Raw genomic sequence first — 23583 nt, forward strand, 5'->3', positions numbered from 1 at the left:
TTTTGGCATGTATTTTAAAAAAGAAAAGAAAAAAGGAAAAGAAAAAAGGAGAAAAAAAAAGTTTTCAAACTAAAAGTTACAAAGTTCTAAACAAACTAAAAAAATAAAAATCCAAACAATACCTCCGTTCCAGGTGAAAGATGAGACCCTGTTGGGCGGTACACACACACACACACACACACACACACACACACACACACACACACACACACACACACACACACACACACACACACACACACAGAGGTGTGGTCAGTGGTGTGTATTGTATATATACACCACGCCTCTCCCATGACACACAGTCACTCTCTCACAGGAAACATTGGTGTGTGTGTGTGTGTGTTGCTCTGAGGTAAGATCACTCTCCTTTCATTCCTATAGCTCCTAGCTCCTTTGCTAGCGTATACTAGCATGTACACTATAGATCCTAGAACAGAATATAGGCTACAATAACGCAGCAAAAACCTCAAAGTGTTGATTTGGCTCTTGAAATGGTTAAATTAAAGGAACAGCGACCGTGTCACAGTAGAGTTGAAGTCATTCGTATAAGCTGAGACATTCCAGGAGTTTTAGAGAGAGACAAATACATGTTTGTGGAAGGAAAGGTTTTTCCTGTTTTGCTCGGACGACACTAGACAAACTAGATGGTCCAACAACTGACAGATGGATTATATATATATGTCTATATTCTGTCTGTCTGTCTGTCTGTCTGTCTGTCTGTCGATGAATATAACATGGTTAGAATGGAGTTAGAAGTTACAATGGGTTTGTATAGGAAGGGGGCGGGCAGCTAAAATGAATATCAAATATCTAAATACTGAATCGAGCAACTTAAAAACTGTCTGTCTGTCTGTCTGTCTGTCTGTCTGTCTGTCTGTCTGTCTGTCTGTCTGTCTGTCTGTCTGTCTGTCTGTCTGTCTGTCTGTCTGTCTGTCTGATTCATTGCAACAGTTAGGCAGTCTGGCTGAATGTATTATTCATGTAACTCCTAATTATCATTTTAAGAATAAAGCAGGAGTTAGTTAGTCAGAGGATGCATGTCGGAACAAGACCTAGAAAAACAAATTCACACTTTCGTTTTCCAGTATGGCTATACGGAAACCCCATCTGAAAAGAGTTTGTGAGAGAAGAGAGCAGATTTGTCAAAAAAATAAGATGGGGCTTAAATGTGTACATACAACTGTACACTGTGCCTCATTTAGCTGGGGGCCCGCTGACCTCCCCTCAATGACCCCTGTGTGTGTGTGTGTGTGTGTGTGTGTGTGTGTGTGTGTGTGTGTGTGTGTGTGTGTGTGTGTGTGTGTGTGTGTGTGTGTGTGTGTGTGTGTGTGTGTGTGTGTGTGTGTGTGTGTGTGTGTGTGTGTGTGTGTGTGTGTGTGTCAGTTCACTAAACCTCACCCCCATCATATTATCATGTTTGGCTTTTTAATACTTGCTTATATATATTTTTTTTTCTATACTCTTTTCATTAGTCTATTTCTGATAGAGCCCTTTAGTATTGTGTTTGCGTATGTGAGGTGTGTGCGCTATACAAATGAACCTGCCTTGCCTTGTCCAGGTGTGTGAGGTGTGTGACCTGTCAGGACTTGCCTCTGGCTCAGATGGTTGTTTATTCAAACTGTGTACATTCATACCGCTTGTCATTTAGGAATCCGGGAGGGGATTTCATACTAAACGTTTTCCCATGTGTGCACACGAGACCAATGGCATTTAATGGATCTAAATTATGCATGCACTAATTGCACTATAGTACTACTACAACTTCTACCACTAATGCTAATGTAAATACTACTAGTTAACAGCTGACCACAGCTGTCAAGTGTTTTGAGCATAAAAGGAGTTGCGTTTTATTCTAACTCTGTTTAACCTCTGTCTTGTTTTCAGATCGAAACGTGCCAAACATGAATGTAAGTCCTGCTTCTTTCACTGTCACCTCCCATGCAGTTGGCGTCACTGTACATGTTTTTTGAGTATCTGTACCTTACTTGAGTATTTGTATTTTTGGACACACACACACACACACACACACACACACACACACACACACACACACACACACACACACACACACACACACACACACACACACACACACACACACACACACAAAGTAACATGATTCCCATCCAGGGCAGGGTTGAATAGATTTTAATATTTGAGGATAACACCTCCATATTTTATTACATTCCATCAACATGACAATGGCAATGGTCTCACATACTGTCTGTCTGTCTGTCTGTCTGTCTGTCTGTCTGTCTGTCTGTCTGTCTGTCTGTCTGTCTGTCTGTCTGTCTGTCTGTCTGTCTGTCTGTCTGTCTGTCTGTCTCTCACCAGCTTGCTGATGCTCTAGGAGATGGTAGTGGTAATAACCAGGCACCAGGGGGTGCTGTTTGGCCAGGAGGAAACGCCCAGCCTCAGTGGCCAGGTTCAAACATTTAACATCTTTTATTTGTGTTCACATTTTAACAAGAACTTCTTGAACACAAACGACAGTAGATGCACAAACTTGGGAAACTCAAGTGTTTCAGGATACAGATCACGGGTACAGGAAGCATGGTCGGCTCCTCAATGTGTGCCAATTATCACAGACACTGAACAGAATTTAGCCAATGAATGCATTATAGCTCTCATTCCTGCAATCTGCAGGCCTCTCACAACTGATTTATTACCGAGGACTCCAAATATGAACACAGGCTGTTTTTACATTTGTAATCCTTAAGACCTCCTTGATAAGGAATGCCTCTTCCGGACTGTGGTCAAATGTACATGCCACTTCCAAAATGGTCACATCTCTACTAGTCTCGCATCGCATTGCCAGACTGTTGCCTCTCGCATTTTTCAAAAGCTTCCGTCATACAGTCTGGAGCTACGGAAGCTCTGATCATGAGTAAAATATAAATGCTTCTGTCATACAGTCTGGAGCTACGGAAGCGTGTAGTTCCAGACTCTATATAACATTCAGGAGGTGTAGTTCCAGACTCTATATAACATTCAGGCGGTGTAGTTCCAGACTCTATATAACATTCAGGCGGTGTAGTTCCAGACTCTATATAACATTCAGGAGGTGTAGTTCCAGACTCTATATAACATTCAGGAGGTGTAGTTCCAGACTATATAACATTCAGGAGGTGTAGTTCCAGACTCTATATAGCATTCAGGAGGTGTAGTTCCAGACTCTATATAACATTCAGGAGGTGTAGTTCCAGACTCTATATAACATTCAGGAGGTGTAGTTCCAGACTCTATATAGCATTCAGGAGGTGTAGTTCCAGACTCTACATAGCATTCAGGAGGTGTAGTTCCAGACTCTATATAACATTCAGGAGGTGTAGTTCCAGACTCTATATAACATTCAGGAGGTGTAGTTCCAGACTCTATATAGCATTCAGGAGGTGTCGTTCCAGACTCTGTATAGCATTCAGAGATTGTGGAATAGTTATGCCATGCGAGACTACTTCTCTACTAACACTGCTGCCTTCTAGGAGGTCAACCTGCTAACCCGACATGGCCTGGAGGTCAAGCTGGAGGTCAGCCACAGTGGCCAGGAGGCCCCAGTCCAAACCCCACCTGGCCCGGTCAGCCCAGCCAGCCCAGTGCCCCCGGAGGATGGCCCGGTCAGCCCAGCCAGCCTAGTGCCCCCGGAGGATGGCCCGGTCAGCCCAGCCAGCCCGGTGCCCCCGGAGGATGGCCCAGTCAGCCCAGCCAGCCCAGTGCCCCCGGAGGATGGCCCGGTCCTGCTCCTGGACAAAGCCCAATGCCAGTCGTCCCCACTGCCCCTCAAAAAAGCTTGGTAGGAGCTGTTTGGCGTGTGTACATTAATTTCTTTTTGCTGTTTTAAGTATGTGATAAGTGATCGGATTTATTTTAATCCTTTGGATCAATTACTAAGTATAGTTACTTAAAGTATAGTATACTTTAAGTTCAAGGTTTTAAAGAAGAAATACAGTTTAATCATGTTACATCAGGCTTATAATGACCTTGTCTGACATGCAGGCAATTCCTTATGAACACGCCCTGAGGAACGGAGTGTACGACAAACTACTGATCACCATCTGCGGAAACATCAAACCCAACCCTGACAGGTGTGTGTGTGTGTGTGTGGGGGGGGTGGGGGGGGGGGGGGTGGGGGTAGATTCCATCGATATCTTCATAGACATGTTTGACAGGACCATCATCACTACTGAATTAATATGTTCCGTTTGTTTACACATGATCTTTGGATGTTGGATTCATGTTAATGTGAACTTATTGATCTGCTATTTTCGGTGAATGTTCCCCACAAGTGGTTTATGTAAAAAACAAAACTTTAATATCACACAAAGAGTTGGTGACCCCCTAAGGGTTCCTGACCCCCTAAGAGTTGGTGACCCCCTAAGGGTTCCTGACCCCCTAAGAGTTGGTGACCCCCTAAGGGTTCCTGACCCCCTAAGAGTTGGTGACCCCCTAAGGGTTCCTGACCCCCTAAGAGTTGGTGACCCCCTAAGGGTTCCTGACCCCCTAAGAGTTGGTGACCCCCTAAGGGTTCCTGACCCCCTAAGGGTTCCTGACCCCCTAAGAGTTGGTGACCCCCTAAGGGTTCCTGACCCCCTAAGGGTTCCTGACCCCCTAAGGGTTGGTGACCCCCTAAGGGTTCCTGACCCCCTAAGGGTTCCTGACCCCCTAAGAGTTGGTGACCCCCTAAGGGTTCCTGACCCCCTAAGGGTTCCTGACCCCCTAAGAGTTGGTGACCCCCTAAGGGTTCCTGACCCCCTAAGGGTTCCTGACCCCCTAAGAGTTGGTGACCCCCTAAGGGTTCCTGACCCCCTAAGGGTTCCTGACCCCCTAAGAGTTGGTGACCCCCTAAGGGTTCCTGACCCCCTAAGAGTTGGTGACCCCCTAAGGGTTCCTGACCCCCTAAGAGTTGGTGACCCCCTAAGGGTTCCTGACCCCCTAAGAGTTGGTGACCCCCTAAGGGTTCCTGACCCCCTAAGAGTTGGTGACCCCCTAAGGGTTCCTGACCCCCTAAGAGTTGGTGACCCCCTAAGGGTTCCTGACCCCCTAAGAGTTGGTGACCCCCTAAGGGTTCCTGGCCCCCTAAGAGTTGGTGACCCCCTAAGGGTTCCTGACCCCCTAAGAGTTGGTGACCCCCTAAGGGTTCCTGACCCCCTAAGGGTTCCTGACCCCCTAAGGGTTCCTGACCCCCTAAGAGTTGGTGACCCCCTAAGGGTTCCTGACCCCCTAAGAGTTGGTGACCCCCTAAGGGTTCCTGACCCCCTAAGGGTTCCTGACCCCCTAAGGGTTCCTGACCCCCTAAGAGTTGGTGACCCCCTAAGGGTTCCTGACCCCCTAAGGGTTCCCCCTAAGGGTTCCTGACCCCCTAAGGGTTCCTGACCCCCCTAAGGGTTCCTGACCCCCTAAGAGTTGGTGACCCCCTAAGGGTTCCTGACCCCCTAAGGGTTCCTGACCCCCTAAGGGTTCCTGACCCCCTAAGAGTTGGTGACCCCCTAAGAGTTCCTGACCCCCTAAGGGTTCCTGACCCCCTAAGGGTTTCCTGACCCCCTAAGGGTTCCTGACCCCCTAAGGGTTCCTGACCCCCTAAGGGTTCCTGACCCCCTGTTGTGTATCCTGACTCTGTGTGTACATGTGTGTGTGCGTGCGTGTGTGCGTGCGTGCATGCGTGTGTGCATGCGTGTGTGCGTGTGCGCGATCAGGTTCAGCGTGAACTTCCTGACTGCGAACGGAGACATCCCGCTCCACTTCAACCCTCGTTTTAAAGAGGCCGGCAGCAGAAAGGCGATGGTTCGTAACAGCTGTCTGGCGGGGAGGTGGGCCCAAGAGGAGAGAGAAGTCAGCACTTTCCCCTTCACTGCTGGACAGGCGTTTGAGGTGAGACTTTCTAATCTACAGCACTGCTTCTCAACCATGCAGGGGTTCCCTGAGGACCCATTTACGGGTCCATTTGGTTCCATTTGCACACTCAGAGTTAAACGAACACTGAGGGTTTCACAGTGTAGATGTCCAGAGATGAACATTGAATCAAATGAGGGTCCATGGCCTGTAATGCATAGCCTCCCTGCCCCGAACAACACACGGGACAATTCACCCTTTGTCAAGTCCCGCCCATGGTTGTGCGGCACACCGCACAATGGCAACCAATGGGTGCGAAGAGGGGCACAACTTGTGCCCCTCTTCGCACCCATTGGTTGCCGTTTTGTGGTTGGACAAAAATCCTCTACATCCACTACCATTGAAATTACCAGTTTTTCAGTTGCTTCGTATTGATATTCTGTGCATTCAATTCTTATTTTAAACTTTGTGTCAGTAAGAAGGAACATCACAGGTGGAGCATGGTGACTGGGCATATCATGTTTGATTTTAGTTTTTTCTAAAAAATATTTTTTTTAGTAAATTCAACATAAACAAGGCAGAAAGAGCCTGCTGGTTAGTCAGTCAGGGACAAATCAGAAGGATGACAAATGGTGAATTGTCTTCGTATAGAGTATTTGCTCGACAGCGCCGGCATTACCACAGCGGATTCAAACCCACAACCTCTGCCGTGGTGGGCTGTTTGTGTGCCCATGTGGATTTGTGTGCTGTGTTTTCAAACTTTTCATGGTGTGTGTGTGTGTGTGTGTGTGTGTGTGTGTGTGTGTGTGTGTGTGTGTGTGTTGTGTGTGTGTGTGTGTGTGTGTGTGTGTGTGTGTGTGTGTGTGTGTGTGTGTGCATGCGCATGCATGTGTGCGCGTGCATGCGTGCGTGCGTGCACTGTATGTCTTTGTGTTGTGTCCTGTCAGATTAAGGTCATGTGCACCAACCAGGAGTTTAAAGTGGCCGTGAATGGCTCTCATCTGTTGGCGTTCAAGCACCGCATGCACAACCTGCAGTCCATCACGCGTCTGCATGTGGCCGGTGACCTGACGCTCAGCTCTGTGACCGACACCAGACTGACTTGATGAACTCGTCTCTTGTTTGGAAGTTCTTTTGAAATTCAGCCTATTTTGTCTGTGACAAACTGTCCTGCCAATGGTGCTGGTAGCAGTGTAGTGAGTCTGTGTCACTCAGAACTACTCTTTAAAAAATAAATAAATATATGTAAGTCTTCAATAAAGTCATTGGTTTAAATAAAGCATCTGTCTGTACTACTGTTACTGTACCCTTTACATAATCATAATGGATAAAATTCTTTGCACAATCCATGCAGAAAAAAGGCCTGTTTTCATTCCAGCTCGGTTGCATATCGGTTATCGGTGATTGTCCCCTCTCTAAAACTGGTTATCTGTGATTGTCCCCTCTCTAAAACTGGTTATCGGTGATTGTCCCCTCTCTAAAACGGGTTATCTGTGATTGTCCCCTCTCTAAAACTGGTTATCGGTGATTGTCCCCTCTCTAAAACTGGTTATCTGTGATTGTCCCCTCTCTAAAACTGGTTATCGGTGATTGTCCCCTCTCTAAAACTGGTTATCTGTGATTGTCCCCTCTCTAAAACTGGTTATCGGTGATTGTCCCCTCTCTAAAACTGGTTATCTGTGATTGTCCCCTCTCTAAAACTGGTTATCGGTGATTGTCCCCTCTCTAAAACTGGTTATCGGTGATTGTCCCCTCTCTAAAACTGGTTATCGGTGATTGTCCCCTCTCTAAAACTGGTTATCTGTGATTGTCCCCTCTCTAAAACTGGTTATCTGTGATTGTCCCCTCTCTAAAACTGGTTATCTGTGATTGTCCCCTCTCTAAAACTGGTTATCGGTGATTGTCCCCTCTCTAAAACTGGTTATCGGTGATTGTCCCCTCTCTAAAACTGGTTATCTGTGATTGTCCCCTCTCTAAAACTGGTTATCGGTGATTGTCCCCTCTCTAAAACTGGTTATCGGTGATTGTCCCCTCTCTAAAACTGGTTATCGGTGATTGTCCCCTCTCTAAAACTGGTTATCGGTGATTGTCCCCTCTCTAAAACTGGTTATCGGTGATTGTCCCCTCTCTAAAACTGGTTATCTGTGATTGTCCCCTCTCTAAAACTGGTTATCTGTGATTGTCCCCTCTCTAAAACTGGTTATCTGTGATTGTCCCCTCTCTAAAACTGGTTATCGGTGATTGTCCCCTCTCTAAAACTGGTTATCGGTGATTGTCCCCTCTCTAAAACTGGTTATCTGTGATTGTCCCCTCTCTAAAACTGGTTATCGGTGATTGTCCCCTCTCTAAAACTGGTTATCTGTGATTGTCCCCTCTCTAAAACTGGTTATCGGTGATTGTCCCCTCTCTAAAACTGGTTATCGGTGATTGTCCCCTCTCTAAAACTGGTTATCTGTGATTGTCCCCTCTCTAAAACTGGTTATCGGTGATTATCCCCTCTCTAAAACTGGTTATCGGTGATTGTCCCCTCTCTAAAACTGCTTATCGGTGATTGTCGCCTCTCTAAAACTGGTTATCTGTGATTGTCCCCTCTCTAAAACTGGTTATCTGTGATTGTCCCCTCTCTAAAACTGGTTATCGGTGATTGTCCCCTCTCTAAAACTGGTTATCGGTGATTGTCCCCTCTCTAAAACTGGTTATCGGTGATTGTCCCCTCTCTAAAACTGGTTATCGGTGATTGTCCCCTCTCTAAAACTGGTTATCGGTGATTGTCCCCTCTCTAAAACTGGTTATCGGTGATTGTCCCCTCTCTAAAACTGGTTATCGGTGATTGTCCCCTCTCTAAAACTGGTTATCGGTGATTGTCCCCTCTCTAAAACTGCTTATCGGTGATTGTCGCCTCTCTCTATCGTTTATTGGTACCGTTTATATGGTTCGGGCCCTACCTCACTCACTCCTACTTCACATTAGCCATCGGTGTCATTTTGGATTTTACAGCCATCAGCACTTTTTTCCATTTCTTTTATCGATAGTGTTTTGTTCTTATTTCATTTCCTCCTCATTTTAGTTGTTATGCCAATTCCCCGTTCATACAGTATGTGTATAGAGCCAAGTGAGCCAAGTATGATCTAAGTACTTCCTTAAGTACAATTATGACTCGAGTATGTCAATTTTTCAATACTTTATACTTCTACTCATAGGAAACACTGGTACTTCACTTGTGCCCTATTTCACACCTCATCTGTTTGGAAATACATGATCTACAAGCTCACAAAACATCTCTCCTCATTTTGCAACACGTGAGCTTGTAGATCAGCTATTTTCAAACCGTTTGACAGATTTTGAAAAGCTTTAGTTCTTTTACTTTGGTACTGTAAGCATATTTTGATGCCAATACCTAATATTCAATGCTGGACTTTTTCTTTTAACATGAAAGTATTTCTTTATTGTGGTATTGGTACTTTTACTTAAGTAAAAAATATACTTCTAACACCACTGATATGCAAAAATCTCTGTTTTATTTTAATTTAATTCTCTCCATTTTAGTGTGTATGTACTCCCCATCATGTGTATGTGTATGGGTGCATATCATCACCCATACATGGATGAGTTTAATAGCTAATACAAATATTGCAATTAGATCATGTTAAGGGCTTGATTTCATTCATTGCACTATACTACGTGCAACAAATTATATTAACCCATTTTGGACTGAGGTCGATTAAAAAAAGGCTTCTAAATCCTAACAGTTTTCTGAAAAACCCATGTTTCTATGTCAGTGGTGTTCAACCTTTTTCATGTCAAGGACCCCCAGAATTATCTGTATTAGGCTGCGGACCCCCATCTGAACATATGTTGTTCCAGGGTCACCCCAGATGCAAAGATTTGAGTTAAAAATCTGAAATAACATATATTCAAAGATTTGAGCCATATTTTCACGATTTTTCAAAAATTGCAGACCTACAAGCTCGTAGCTCGTATGAGCTTGTAGATCTGCTATTTTTCAATAGCTAACGCATAATATAATGCTTAAAACACCAGAAGGGGTTCCCGCCCAAAATGGATTAAACCCAGGCCTTACTTGTTTAACTGAAATATGATGACACATGATTATATGGGCACTCGATCAGGCAAGCTGCTATATACACTAAGTTACCCTTATTGAGATTCTAACTCTTATTTTCTGTGGAATTTGAGGAACCTCGATCAGGCTTCCCAGTAACTGACAACATTGACACCCTTCCGCGGAACAGTGCACACAAGTTCAGTGCACTGATCTAAGTTGTTGAGGTCAGCAAGTTTTCTAATTCTGCTTTCTCAACTTCTTGAAGTGGGGGGGGGGGGCTTACACCAAGATCATGAAATGGTGTACTGTAGTCATTTTTACCACTGTTCCCTCGGACAACCTTAAATGCGTGCACCAACAGGGGAATCATTCTCCTCATCTGTTCTCAGCTCTCCAGGTCCAGGTAATTGATTTGTTGTCTTTTCAGTTGACATTTCTTTGACCATTTCAAATTTAAAAAAAAAAAGCTACCTTGTTGACGACCATGGACATGGACGACAGTCAGAACAGCTACAGGCCGCTTACTGCAGATGGAAGCAAGTTTAAGCTAACAGGTACACACCTTCATTCAAAAATGGAATAATAAACAAAAATGTTTTTAAATCACTATTTGAGAGAAGACACTAATCTTAAAAATAAATACCCAAGTGAAATAAAACCTCAATACACTATGTTTAAACTTAAAGATAATCACCCAAGTAGGCCTACAGGATACATTTAAAGGAAGAATATTTTTCATCAGAACGTGTTTGTTTTATAGAAATGTTATAGTTTATAGAACTTTGCACACACGCACGCACACACACACACACACAGAGAGTCTAGTTATTTTATTGTTCTATCTTTGCTCTGCTTCCCATGGTCCAGTTCATGAGTTGAGAAAGAGACCTTTCAGGACGGCTGCAGTGTGTCTGGGGCTGCTGTGTGTTCTTCTGCTGGCCGGGGTCATCGGGCAAGGAGTCCGTTGTAAGTCACTGATTACATTGTCATATATTAACATGTACCTACATGTATATACATGTAATTAATTACATTGTCATATATTAACATGTACCTACATGTATATACATGTAATTAATTACATTGTCATATATTAACATGTACCTACATGTATATACATGTAATTAATTACATTGTCATATATTAACATGTACCTACATGTATATACATGTAATTAATTACATTGTCATATATTAACATGTACCTACATGTATATACATGCAATTAATTACATTGTCATATATTAACATGTACCTACATGTATATACATGTAATTAATTACATTGTCATATATTAACATGTATATACATGCAATTAATTACATTGTCATATATTAACATGTACCTACATGTATATACATGTAATTAATTACATTGTCATATATTAACATGTACCTATACATGTATATACATGCAATTAATTACATTGTCATATATTAACATGTACCTACATGTATATACATGTAATTAATTACATTGTCATATATTAACATGTACCTATACATGTATATACATGTAATTAATTACATTGTCATATATTAACATGTACCTATACATGTATATACATGCAATTAATTACATTGTCATATATTAACATGTACCTACATGTATATACATGTAATTAATTACATTGTCATATATTAACATGTACCTATACATGTATATACATGTAATTAATTACATTGTCATATATTAACATGTACCTACATGTATATACATGTAATTAATTACATTGTCATATATTAACATGCACCTATACTGTATACATGTACCCTATTGTGCTGAATATAAATTTCCAATGGAAATATCCTATGTTGAAGGAGGGACACCCGCACACCGCCACTTACTGGGTTCAGAGATTTTTATTAAAGCAAAGCAACGTTTCGGTCTTGCGACCTTCCTCAGGCTTAATTCAAGAATGGGCTGACATTGTCACTAAATACATTTCAGACAGTCTAAACAACCAATCAAAATGCATGTAATTATCTCAACAGTTAACAGCTGTGAAAAACCTTGTCATGTGACTTAAGGTGCAGTGTTACTGTGAACATTCCTCATATATCATTGTCAATAGCAGAAAACAATAATACAGGGAAAGAGAATTTATACATAAATGTCATGCCAGATAACATACAAGGAAGACATAATTAGATAAGCAATTGAATGTCACATATAAGATCCTACTCTGTAAGAGTGGAAAAGAATAAAATAATTAAAAACATAGCAACTGAAGTGCCTATAATACCGACTGGTCAAGAAGTTCAGATCAACAGCTTTTATAGCATAACATTTAATAGGAGTTCATCATTAAGCCCTTTAGGGTGTAAGGTTTGTAGAGTGTGGATCCAGTAGGCCTCACGTTGTTTTAACAGGGTATCGTGGTTACCACCTCTTCTTGGAAGTTTGACTTGTTCTATACCAACAAAGCGAAAAGTGGAGATGTCATGTTTAAGATCATTGAAATGCACTGCAACAGGGTATTCACGGTCATTTCTTCTGATCGAACTCTTATGTTCACTCATTCTCTGTTTTAACTCAGATTACATGTTTTTTTCAGAATTATAGACATATTTAAATATGTCTATAATTCTGAAAAAAACATGTACAAACAAAACATTGTTAAATGGTTTAGATACATTGATGACATATGCTGTGTCTTTAAAGGTGGCTCAGACGAAATTCAACATTTTTTGACATTATTGAATGGCTTTGACTCTAATCTCAAATTCACTATAGAATGTAGCCAATCAAGAGTACACTTCCTAGATATGTGGATAATAGTGAATGAAGGTAACCTGTCTACAACCCTCTATCAGAAAGAAACAGATCGTAATACTTTATTACTGGCCACCAGCAACCACCCCCCCGCTCTCATCAAGTCTTTACCCATTAGTCAGTTTTACAGACTGAAAAGAGTTTGTTCCTCTAATGAGGATTTTATTGATAAATCATCTGAGATGAAAGCCAAGTTTGTCCAAAGAGGTCATTCACTTGAATGTATTGACAAAGCGTACACATTAGCTTTAAATAAGCCTCGTTCTGAGCTTTTGAAAACTACTCAGAAAAAAGAGAAGAAGTTTTTGGTTACATGTGTTACTACATATTCTCCTTATTCAAATAGGATAAAGGCTATCTTTAAACAGTATTGGCATATTTTAACCTCTGACCCTGAATTGGCTACACTATTTAAATACCCACCCCTATTTTCCTTTAAACGGGGTAGGAATCTAAAGGATCAGCTTGTACACTCTGACTTTCAATCTCCCCAGGTCTCACTCAGACAGACCCTGTTAAGTCCTCTCCCACAGGGAAACTATCCATGTGGTCATTGTGCCCAGTGTGGTAATACTCACAAGATCTCCTTTTTTAATCATCCTCATACTGGCAAGAAGTTCAAGATCAACAGTATTATTACTTGTGTGTCAACCCATGTGGTGTATATGATCAAATGTCCCTGTGGTTTAGCGTACATAGGCAAAACTACTAGACAGTTAAAACAGAGAATGAGTGAACATAAGAGTTCGATCAGAAGAAATGACCGTGAATACCCTGTTGCAGTGCATTTCAATGATCTTAAACATGACATCTCCACTTTTCGCTTTGTTGGTATAGAACAAGTCAAACTTCCAAGAAGAGGTGGTAACCACGATACCCTGTTAAAACAACGTGAGGCCTACTGGATCCACACTCTACAAACCTTACACCCTAAAGGGCTTAATGATGAACTCCTATTAAATGTTATGCTATAAAAGCTGTTGATCTGAACTTCTTGACCAGCCGGTATTATAGGCACTTCAGTTGCTATGTTTTTAATTATTTTATTCTTTTCCACTCTTACAGAGTAGGATCTTATATGTGACATTCAATTGCTTATCTAATTATGTCTTCCTTGTATGTTATCTGGCATGACATTTATGTATAAATTCTCTTTCCCTGTATTATTGTTTTCTGCTATTGACAATGATATATGAGGAATGTTCACAGTAACACTGCACCTTAAGTCACATGACAAGGTTTTTCACAGCTGTTAACTGTTGAGATAATTACATGCATTTTGATTGGTTGTTTAGACTGTCTGAAATGTATTTAGTGACAATGTCAGCCCATTCTTGAATTAAGCCTGAGGAAGGTCGCAAGACCGAAACGTTGCTTTGCTTTAATAAAAATCTCTGAACCCAGCAAGTGGCGGTGTGCGGGTGTCCCTCCTTCAACATTGTATATGCCTCGTCATCATCGCACCTGCTCCAAACCTACCGGGTGTGCAGAAGTCATCTCTCCAATGGAAATATCCTAAAACACGGGGTCGTATTATAATCGGTGACTAGACTATTTTACATTCAATGTTCTTTTCCCACAAATGACTACTGTATATACATGTATTGTACTGTAATTACATTGTCATATTAACTCTTCTTTTGCAAACTCAGCTTTTAACATTGGTCCGGTTCCTTAAAGGGACACTTCGCCCTTTTAAAAAAATATATATGTTAATGATGTTTAGAAGATTTAGAACACTTTCCTGGGGGTCTTTATGTGTGTAATTTGTGGTTTTAGATATTTTAGATTTTAGCAGAGTCCAGTCCAGTGTCTCTGATGTCATCGACACTGGGCTCACTTCCTTCCTGAACTACAATTCCCATAATGCTTTGGTGCACTGCTCCTCCTTGTGGATAGGGAGAGGGCTGTCTTACTGAGACAACATGTAGTCCAGGAAGTAAGTGAGCCCAGTGTCCATGACATCAGAGACACTGGGCTCACTGCTAAAATCTAAAATATCTAAAACCACATATTACAAACATAAAGACCCCCAGGAAAGTGTTCTAAACGTCATTAACATATATTTTTTTGCAAAAAGGGTTAAGTTTCCCTTTAAGTTTATCAGTCTATACTGTCTCTTTTTTTTGCAGCCAGGAAAGCAGAACAACATCTGCAAAACAACTACAACGCCTTAAACAAACAAAGAGACAACGTGCAGACCAACCTGAACGCCGTGATCAAAGAGAGACATGAGCAGCAGAACACTCAAGCCCACTTGCAGAGCAGCAACGGTGACTTACAGAGAGAGAAAGACAGAGTATCGTCCGAAATCAATGTCCTGAAACAAAGAAACGGCGCCCTGACAAATGAAAGAAACACACTTAAAGCTAGTGAGAAACAATTGCAGGCTGACAAAAGTGTTCTAACTAAAGAGAGAGACCAGCTTAAAGCCAACCAGGATCGTTTACAGACCAATAATGATGCCTTGACTAAAGCCAGAGACCTGTTGCAAACCAATTACAATTCAGCCGCAAAACAACGAAATGAGTTGCGGACCAGTTACAGCTCAGCGTTTAAAGAGAGGGATGTGTTACAGAACAAGTACAACAATGTCACCAGAGCCAGGGAGCAGTTACTGATCAGCTACGAGGCCTTGCTTGCTGAGTTTGGAAAACTGGAGGACACTCACAACACCACTAAAAGCGAGAAAGAACAGTTGGAGGTTGATCACGGGAGTAAAAAGAAAGAATTGGCATGGAGGCAGGCTTACAACTATTTTTGTAAAATCACAGTAGATGTCATCCAGGTTACTTCCATTTATTTGCTAGAAGATATTGACTTGCTAAGAGGTAGTTATGACAACGTCACCGCTGACAGAGATCTGTTAAAGAGCACTTATGAAAACTGCACAATAGAGATAGATGGGTTAGAGGCCAGACAGGACGACCTGGCAGCAGAGAGAGACTACTTGCAGCAGGAAGTTGAGAGACTCAATGCCACGAATGCAGGTAAGACAAAAATACTGCACCATATAGGCCCAAAGGTCCTTTATGGTATTTGTATGTTTGTTTTTTTTCTTCTTCCGCCAAATATTGCAGTTCTGGCTTAACCATGTAGTCGTTTTTGCGAAATGCTGCAGTATGGTAGAGGGAAAAAGATTATGGCTGCATGAGGATAAGAGGAATGCAGCAATACAAAAAAGACTATATGCAATACCCACAATAAGCGAGGCGCACTTCCAGGTACAGGAGGGGTCTGTCGCTCGGCTGCTCGACCCGTCCAAAGGGCCACCCTTCCTGGGTACTAGATGGGACGAGTGACACACCCTCCTAGCCCTGGTCCATGCAGAGTGTTAGCGAGTTCTCACTAATGCCCTGCCAGGCGCCTCTGCTGCACATGGAAAGACATTTCCACTGCTGTGTGTGTGTAGTTAGTAAAAAATAAACAAAACTACTTTGTTACTCACTCACCGAAACAAAGGGTGTTTTGTGTTGTTGAAAGTATTCTCCAGGGTCCTCTCAGAGGTTTGAGGTCAGTATTAGGGTTAAGGTTAGGTTTAGGTATAGTTTTCCTGAGGTGTAGGTTACAGTCAGCTATTTAAAATGCTCATGTTTCTATGGCTTATTGTGCATATTTTTTTCTCCTTATTGCTTGGCCCCTGTTATAGCTGCTTGACTTCGGTGCTCTATTGCCAGACTGTCCAATCCAGGTCTGCCACCGGGCCGGGAGGTGTCTGTCTGTCTGTCTGTCTGTCTGTCTGTCTGTCTGTCTGTCTGTCTGTCTGTCTGTCTGTCTGTCTGTCTGTCTGTCATATATATTTTTCTTTCTATGTTCTTTTCATTTAGTCTGTTTCATATAGAGCACTTTAGGATTGTGTTTGCGTGTGAGGTGTGTGTGCTATACAAATGAACCTGCCTTGCTACCCACTTGATCTTGACCTCGAGCCAGCATGCAGGCTCGCCTGGAGCCGACTGCATGTAGATCTTGTAGATCTGCTGTAGATCTGATACCGACTGCATGTATTCTCCGCTGCGATTAGGAAACACGGAAGTGAAATTACTGCCACTGACGCTAAAACATTGTGAAACGGACTTACGGGCCGGTTAAGACTGATATGAGGTTAGGGGAATTACGGGCCGGTTAAGACTGATATGAGGTTAGGGGACTTACGGGCCAGTTAAGACTGATATGAGGTTAGGGGACTTACGGGCTGGTTAAGACTGATATGAGGCTAGGGGATCGACTTACGGGCTGGTTGAGACTGATATGAGGTTAGGGGACTTACGGGCTGGTTAAGACTGATATGAGGTTAGGGGACTTACGGGCCGGTTAAGACTGATGTTAATCAGAATCAGAATCAGAAGCCTTTATTGCCATACATTATGATGTAAACATGTTTCGGTAGTACAGTTACAGAGTGCAGTTACCACAGCTGCCATGGACGGCGCTATATTGGATAGGTTAGATTTAGGCTTAGTAATAGTCGGACAACGCGACACGTTTCCTAATCGCAGCCAGTCGGCTCCAGGCGAGCCTGCTGGCTCGATTGCATTCGACTGATAAGTAACCTACGGGTGCTTATCGCTTGATTATCATACGAATCCGTTCGCCTTGCCTTGTCATGTGTGTGACGGACGGTGAGCTGTCAGGACTTGCCTCTGGCTCAGGATGGTTGTTTATTCAAACTGTGTATACATTCATACCGCTTCTCATTTAGGAAACCGGGAGGGCCAGCCCAGTGCCCCCGGAGGATGGCCCATTGCTGCTCCTGGACAAGGCCCCATCCCCACTGCCCCTCAGGAAAGCTTGGTAGGAGCTGTTTGGCGCGTGCTGTGCATGTGTGTGTGCGTGCCGTGTGTTTTTATTTTTGAGTGGTGCAAACCACTCCCTTACGGACTTATGTGTGTGGGTAGCTGGCTGGCTGGCTGGCTGGGTATGTATGAGCACGAAAACAGCATGGTTGTTTAACTCTGTCATTTCTCAACCGTTTCGGACTCGGGACGGCACGCCGGAACCGGCCCAGCCCCCTGGGAACGTTCCTGGGGGTCTGGAGCCCCCCCTCCCCCCCGGGAACCCCCACACAGAGTTGCACCACTCACTTCACACGGGTGTGATTTTTTTTACTGTTAAGTGATCGGATGGGTAGCCCGCGTGCATTTTATTTTAATTCAATTGATTGTTCCGGCTTTTGATCAATGGAACTAATATAGTGTACTTTGAGTTCAAGGTTTTGAAGAACAAATACGGTTATATTCATGTTATATTATCATTCAAATCGTAGTGTTTTTACCTATAATGACCCTTGCTTTGTTTCTGACATGCAGGCAATTCCTTATTATCACACCCTGAGGAACGGAGTGTACGACAAACTACTGATCACCATCCGTGGAAACGTCAAACCCAACCCTCACAGGTGTGTGTGTGTGTGTGTGTGTGTGTGTGGGGGGGGGGGGGGGGGGGGGGTGCTTTTTCAGACCCCTTAGCTGAGAGAAATTAAGCAGGGACCCCCATGACTATTCATACTGTATAAAATTGTGTTTCATAGACTTGTTTGACAGCACCATCCTCAGTGTTGTACGAATTGATCTGCTATTTTCTGCGAATGTTACCCTAAAGTGGTTTATGTAAAAAAACAACAACAAAAAAACGTTCATATGACACAAAGAGTTGGTGGCTCCCCTGTAGTAACTCTGAGGACCCCCTAAGGGTTCCTGTCCCGGACCCCATGTTGTGTGTGTGTGTGTGTGTGTGTGTGTGTGTGTGTGTGTGTGTGTGTGTGTGTGTGTGTGTGTGTGTGTGTGTGTGTGTGTGTGTGTGTGTGTGTGTGTGTGTGTGTGTGTGTGTGTGTGTGTGTGTGTGTGTGTGTGTGTGTGCGTGCGAGCGATCAGGTTCGAGCTAGACTTCATGACCGAGAACGGAGACATCGCGTTCCACTTCAACCCTCGTTTTAACCAAGGTAGCAGACAGTTGGTCATTTGTAACAGCCTCCAGGTGGGGCGGTGGGGTCAAGAGCAGGATGAAGCCACTTTCCCCTTCACTGCTGGACAGGCATTTGAGGTGAGACTTTCTAATCTACAGCACTGCTTCTCAACCAGGGGTTCCTTAACCTCGCGTCACCAGGCTTTCCTGCCTGGTCTGTGTTACAAAATTAGCATGTGATCCGGTCGGGAGCGGATGATATCGTTACATCATGTTGTAGTCATTGTTTTGTAGTCATCAGGATGATATCGTTACGTCATGTTGTAGTCATTGTTTTGTAGTCATCAGGATGATATCGTTACATCATGTTGTAGTCATTGTTTTGTAGTCATCAGGATGATATCGTTACGTCATGTTGTAGTCATTGTTTTGTAGTCATCAGGATGATATCGTTACGTCATGTTGTAGTCATTGTTTTGTAGTCATCAGGATGATATCGTTACGTCATGTTGTAGTCATTGTTTTGTAGTCATCAGGATGATATCGTTACGTCATGTTGTAGTCATTGTTTTGTAGTCATCAGGATGATATCGTTACGTCATGTTGTAGTCATTGTTTTGTAGTCATCAGGATGATATCGTTACGTCATGTTGTAGTCATTGTTTTGTAGTCATCAGGATGATATCGTTACGTCATGTTGTAGTCATTGTTTTGTAGTCATCAGGATGATATCGTTACGTCATGTTGTAGTCATTGTTTTGTAGTCATCAAGATGATATCGTTACATCATGTTGTAGTTATTGTTTTGTAGTCATCAGGATGATATCGTTACGTCATGTTGTAGTTATTGTTTTGTAGTCATCAGGATGATATCGTTACGTCATGTTGTAGTCATTGTTTTGTAGTCATCAGGATGATATCGTTACGTCATGTTGTAGTCATTGTTTTGTAGTCATCAGGATGATATCGTTACGTCATGTTGTAGTCATTGTTTTGTAGTCATCAGGATGATATCGTTACGTCATGTTGTAGTCATTGTTTTGTAGTCATCAGGATGATATCGTTACGTCATGTTGTAGTCATTGTTTTGTAGTCATCAGGATGATATCGTTACGTCATGTTGTAGTCATTGTTTTGTAGTCATCAGGATGATATCGTTACGTCATGTTGTAGTCATTGTTTTGTAGTCATCAGGATGATATCGTTACGTCATGTTGTAGTTATTGTTTTGTAGTCATCAGGATGATATCGTTACGTCATGTTGTAGTCATTGTTTTGTAGTCATCAGGATGATATCGTTACGTCATGTTGTAGTCATTGTTTTGTAGTCATCAGGATGATATCGTTACGTCATGTTGTAGTCTTTGTTTTGTAGTCATCAGGATGATATCGTTACGTCATGTTGTAGTCATTGTTTTGTAGTCATCCGGATGATATCGTTACGTCATGTTGTAGTCATTGTTTTGTAGTCATCCGGATGATATCGTTACGTCATGTTGTAGTCATTGTTTTGTAGTCATCAGGATGATATCGTTACGTCATGTTGTAGTCATTGTTTTGTAGTCATCAGGATGATATCGTTACGTCATGTTGTAGTCATTGTTTTGTAGTCATCAGGATGATATCGTTATGTCATGTTGTAGTCATTGTTTTGTAGTCATCAGGATGATATCGTTACGTCATGTTGTAGTCATTGTTTTGTAGTCATCAGGATGATATCGTTACGTCATGTTGTAGTCATTGTTTTCTAGTCATCAGGATGATATCGTTACGTCATGTTGTAGTCATTGTTTTCTAGTCATCAGGATGATATCGTTACGTCATGTTGTAGTCATTGTTTTGTAGTCATCAGGATGATATCGTTACGTCATGTTGTAGTCATTGTTTTGTAGTCATCAGGATGATATCGTTACGTCATGTTGTAGTCATTGTTTTGTAGTCATCAGGATGATATCGTTACGTCATGTTGTAGTCATTGTTTTGTAGTCATCAGGATGATATCGTTACGTCATGTTGTAGTCATTTTTTTGTAGTCATCAGGATGATATCGTTACGTCATGTTGTAGTCATTGTTTTGTAGTCATCAGGATGATATCGTTACGTCATGTTGTAGTCATTGTTTTGTAGTCATCAGGATGATATCGTTACGTCATGTTGTAGTCATTGTTTTGTAGTCATCAGGATGATATCGTTACGTCATGTTGTAGTCATTGTTTTGTAGTCATCAGGATGATATCGTTACGTCATGTTGTAGTTATTGTTTTGTAGTCATCAGGATGATATCGTTACATCATGTTGTAGTTATTGTTTTGTAGTCATCAGGATGATATCGTTACATCATGTTGTAGTTATTGTTTTCTAGTCATCAGGATGATATCGTTACGTCATGTTGTAGTCATTGTTTTGTAGTCATCAGGATGATATCGTTACGTCATGTTCTTTTTTTTCTGGTTAGTTACAGGAGTTTTCACTACATGGTGTTTGTGATATGAAATGTAAGCTTACCCTAATCACAGTAAACATCATGTCTTCAGTCATTTTCAAGTTACTGTAGTATAGTCACTTCAGTTGGCTGGAGTAGATCGTGATGAAATCCTATGTATTGAACCGAGAATCATTTTGAATAGAGAATAGTTTTGAATCTGGAAAAAAATGCTAATGCTAATAAAACGATTTTGAATCGAATCGTGACCCCAAGAATCGGAATCGAATCGAATCGTGGGACACCCAAAGATTGAAATGAAATGAAATGAAACGATTACTATATTTACCCAGGGTATCTGGGCTAAGCTCAATAACTTGTTTCCAGCCAGGCCCTGCTCATAGAACACATTTCATCGTAGTGGTTCAATGCCTTGTTCAAGGGCACTTCAGCTGTGGTAATTTTAACGTGTCGGACCGCTGATTCGAACTGGCGACCTTCCGGTATCAAGACCGCTCCGCAATCCGTTCGGCCACCGCTGCCACTTCACAGCCCTAATTGCCAGCACTGCAGAGGAGAGACGGCCGGGTGTCCCCACAAAATAACCACATTTCCCCACAGTGTCAATAAATAACACTGTATGTCCTTGTGTTGTGTCCTGTCAGATTAAGGTCATGTGCACCAACCAGGAGTTTAACGTGGCCGTGAATGGCGCTCATCTGTTGGCGTTCAAGCACCGCATGCACAACCTGCAGTCCATCACGCGTCTGGTTCTGAACAAAGACCTGACGCTCAGCTCTGTGACGGAGACCAGACTGCCTTGATGACCTCACTCTAGTGCCCGACCGATATATCGACCACCGATATGTCGACCACCGATATGTCGACCACCGATATGGCCTCATTTGGCATATCGGGTCATATCGTACCAGGAAAAACTGAATCCATTCTTTTTTGGATAGAGTGGGTGACAATATTATCACACGAAAAGTTGAAATTACCTACCTAGGTTGACGACAGAGTACAGCATCTTGTTGTCATGTTGTAGTCATTGTTTTGTAGTCATCAGGATGATATCGTTACGTCATGTTGTAGTCATTGTTTTGTAGTCATCAGGATGATATCGTTACGTCATGTTGTAGTCATTGTGTTGTAGTCATCAGGATTGTAAAGTTGGCCAGTTGACAAGTCGCGACCGATATATCGGCCACCGATATGTCGACCACCGATATGTAGACCACCGATATGGCCTCATTTGGCATATCGGGTCATATCGTACCAGGAAAAACTGAATCCAGTGGGTGACAATATTATCACACGAAAAGTTGAAATGACCTACCTAGGTTGACGACAGAGTACAGCATCTTGCAATGGGTCTGGTCCACAAGATTCGCTACACCACCAAGATACCCATGTACCTGTCGTACTGTAAATACTTCCTTAATGTCAACAAAGTCCACACCCACAACAGCAGAGGGAGTTCAACGGACCATGTGCAACCCACATTCGGCACGAACAAGGGACTAAATTAATTTCGCTCCTATGCCACCAAAATGTGGAACGCCCTACCAACAGTCATTAAGACTTGTGAATCCCTTGACTCCTTCAAAACCGTGCACCTGCGGACGGCTGCAATTCGAAACTGGCCCGGGTAAAATCTGAATCCCCCACCCATCCCTTTTTCCCCTCACTGTATATGTTTTTTCCCTTTTTACCTACTTTTATGATGATTTCCTGTTTTCCTGTCTCTAAATATTCTGATTAATTGAAAATGGTGGACCCTATTGTAAGCAAGTGTAATGCTTTATGGTGTCGTCCACAGTTGTATTGAGTTGTGCTTGAAATGTACTGTAATTCTGCAAACTGTTGCAGAATTACAGTACTGCAAATACGCCAATCAATCAATCAATCAATCAATCAATCAATCAATCAAATGTCTACCGATATGCATCGGTATTACATACCGATATAACTCGTCTTTTGAAATTCAACCTATTTTGTCTGTGACAAACTGTCCTGCCAATGGTGCTGTAGTGTGTCTGTGTCACTCCCAAGTTACACAAAATAAATATATATATATATGTCTTCAATAAAGTTGTTTGTTTAAAAAAAGCATCTGTCTGTACTACTGTCACTGTACCTTTAAGAAATCGGTAAAATTATTCACACAGCTGTTTATTTTAGTTGTTATGCCAATTCCCCCGTCATATGTGTATAGAGACAAGTGATTGGAATTAACTTAAGTACATTTACTCATAGACTGTCCTTAAAGGGATTTGTTTTAACTTAAGCTGTATGAAATACTTGCCATTAATATAGTGGTTGCAACTGTATTAATTGATTGCCCGAGTCCCGTGGTGGGAGTTCTGCTCTGGTTTTGGTGAAATATTAAGGGCGCAGGGGGCCACGCATTAAAGGTAAATGAATCCACAAAACTAACATCATTTGTATTGTTGACCTATTTCAAAAATATTAGTGCAACTTTCGTTCATTTTTGACCCCTCTATCACACGGAACTATCTTGAGATTCTAACTCTTTTTTTCTGTGGAATTTGAGGAACCTCAGACTTCCCATGCAGTAACTGACAACATTG

General features: G+C 42.3%; 2 protein-coding genes across 2 annotated transcripts; both read left to right on the forward strand.

Moving 5' to 3' along the window:
• Nucleotides 1–255: 255 nt before the first annotated feature.
• Nucleotides 256–7118, forward strand: lgals3b (lectin, galactoside binding soluble 3b). The gene is made up of 7 exons (XM_079528197.1): nucleotides 256–352; nucleotides 1885–1907; nucleotides 2335–2425; nucleotides 3483–3790; nucleotides 3994–4082; nucleotides 5691–5865; nucleotides 6774–7118. Exons 2-7 carry the CDS (start codon nucleotides 1902–1904, stop codon nucleotides 6930–6932), a joined length of 828 nt encoding a protein of 275 aa, XP_079384323.1. The 5' UTR covers nucleotides 256–352; nucleotides 1885–1901; the 3' UTR covers nucleotides 6933–7118.
• A 3258-nt stretch (nucleotides 7119–10376) lies between these two features.
• Nucleotides 10377–23035, forward strand: LOC306942694 (uncharacterized protein; the record flags this gene model as incomplete). The annotated part of the gene is made up of 7 exons (XM_079528703.1): nucleotides 10377–10446; nucleotides 10760–10858; nucleotides 14799–15656; nucleotides 17366–17457; nucleotides 17973–18061; nucleotides 18537–18705; nucleotides 21655–23035. The coding sequence occupies 7 exons, from the start codon at nucleotides 10377–10379 to the stop codon at nucleotides 21811–21813; spliced, it is 1536 nt and encodes a 511-aa protein (XP_079384829.1). The 3' UTR covers nucleotides 21814–23035.
• Between the last annotated feature and the right edge of the window lie 548 nt (nucleotides 23036–23583).

This window comes from Electrona antarctica, assembly GCF_951216825.1.
Source record: "Electrona antarctica genome assembly, chromosome: 18".
Taxonomy (NCBI): domain Eukaryota; kingdom Metazoa; phylum Chordata; class Actinopteri; order Myctophiformes; family Myctophidae; genus Electrona; species Electrona antarctica.

Bases quoted from the DNA above. Each gene is read 5' to 3' on its own strand.
- lgals3b (XM_079528197.1), top strand. The intron at 2,426-3,482 runs GTTCAAACATTT...GCTGCCTTCTAG, and splicing joins CGCCCAGCCTCAGTGGCCAG to GAGGTCAACCTGCTAACCCG. The intron at 5,866-6,773 runs GTGAGACTTTCT...GTGTCCTGTCAG, and splicing joins CTGCTGGACAGGCGTTTGAG to ATTAAGGTCATGTGCACCAA.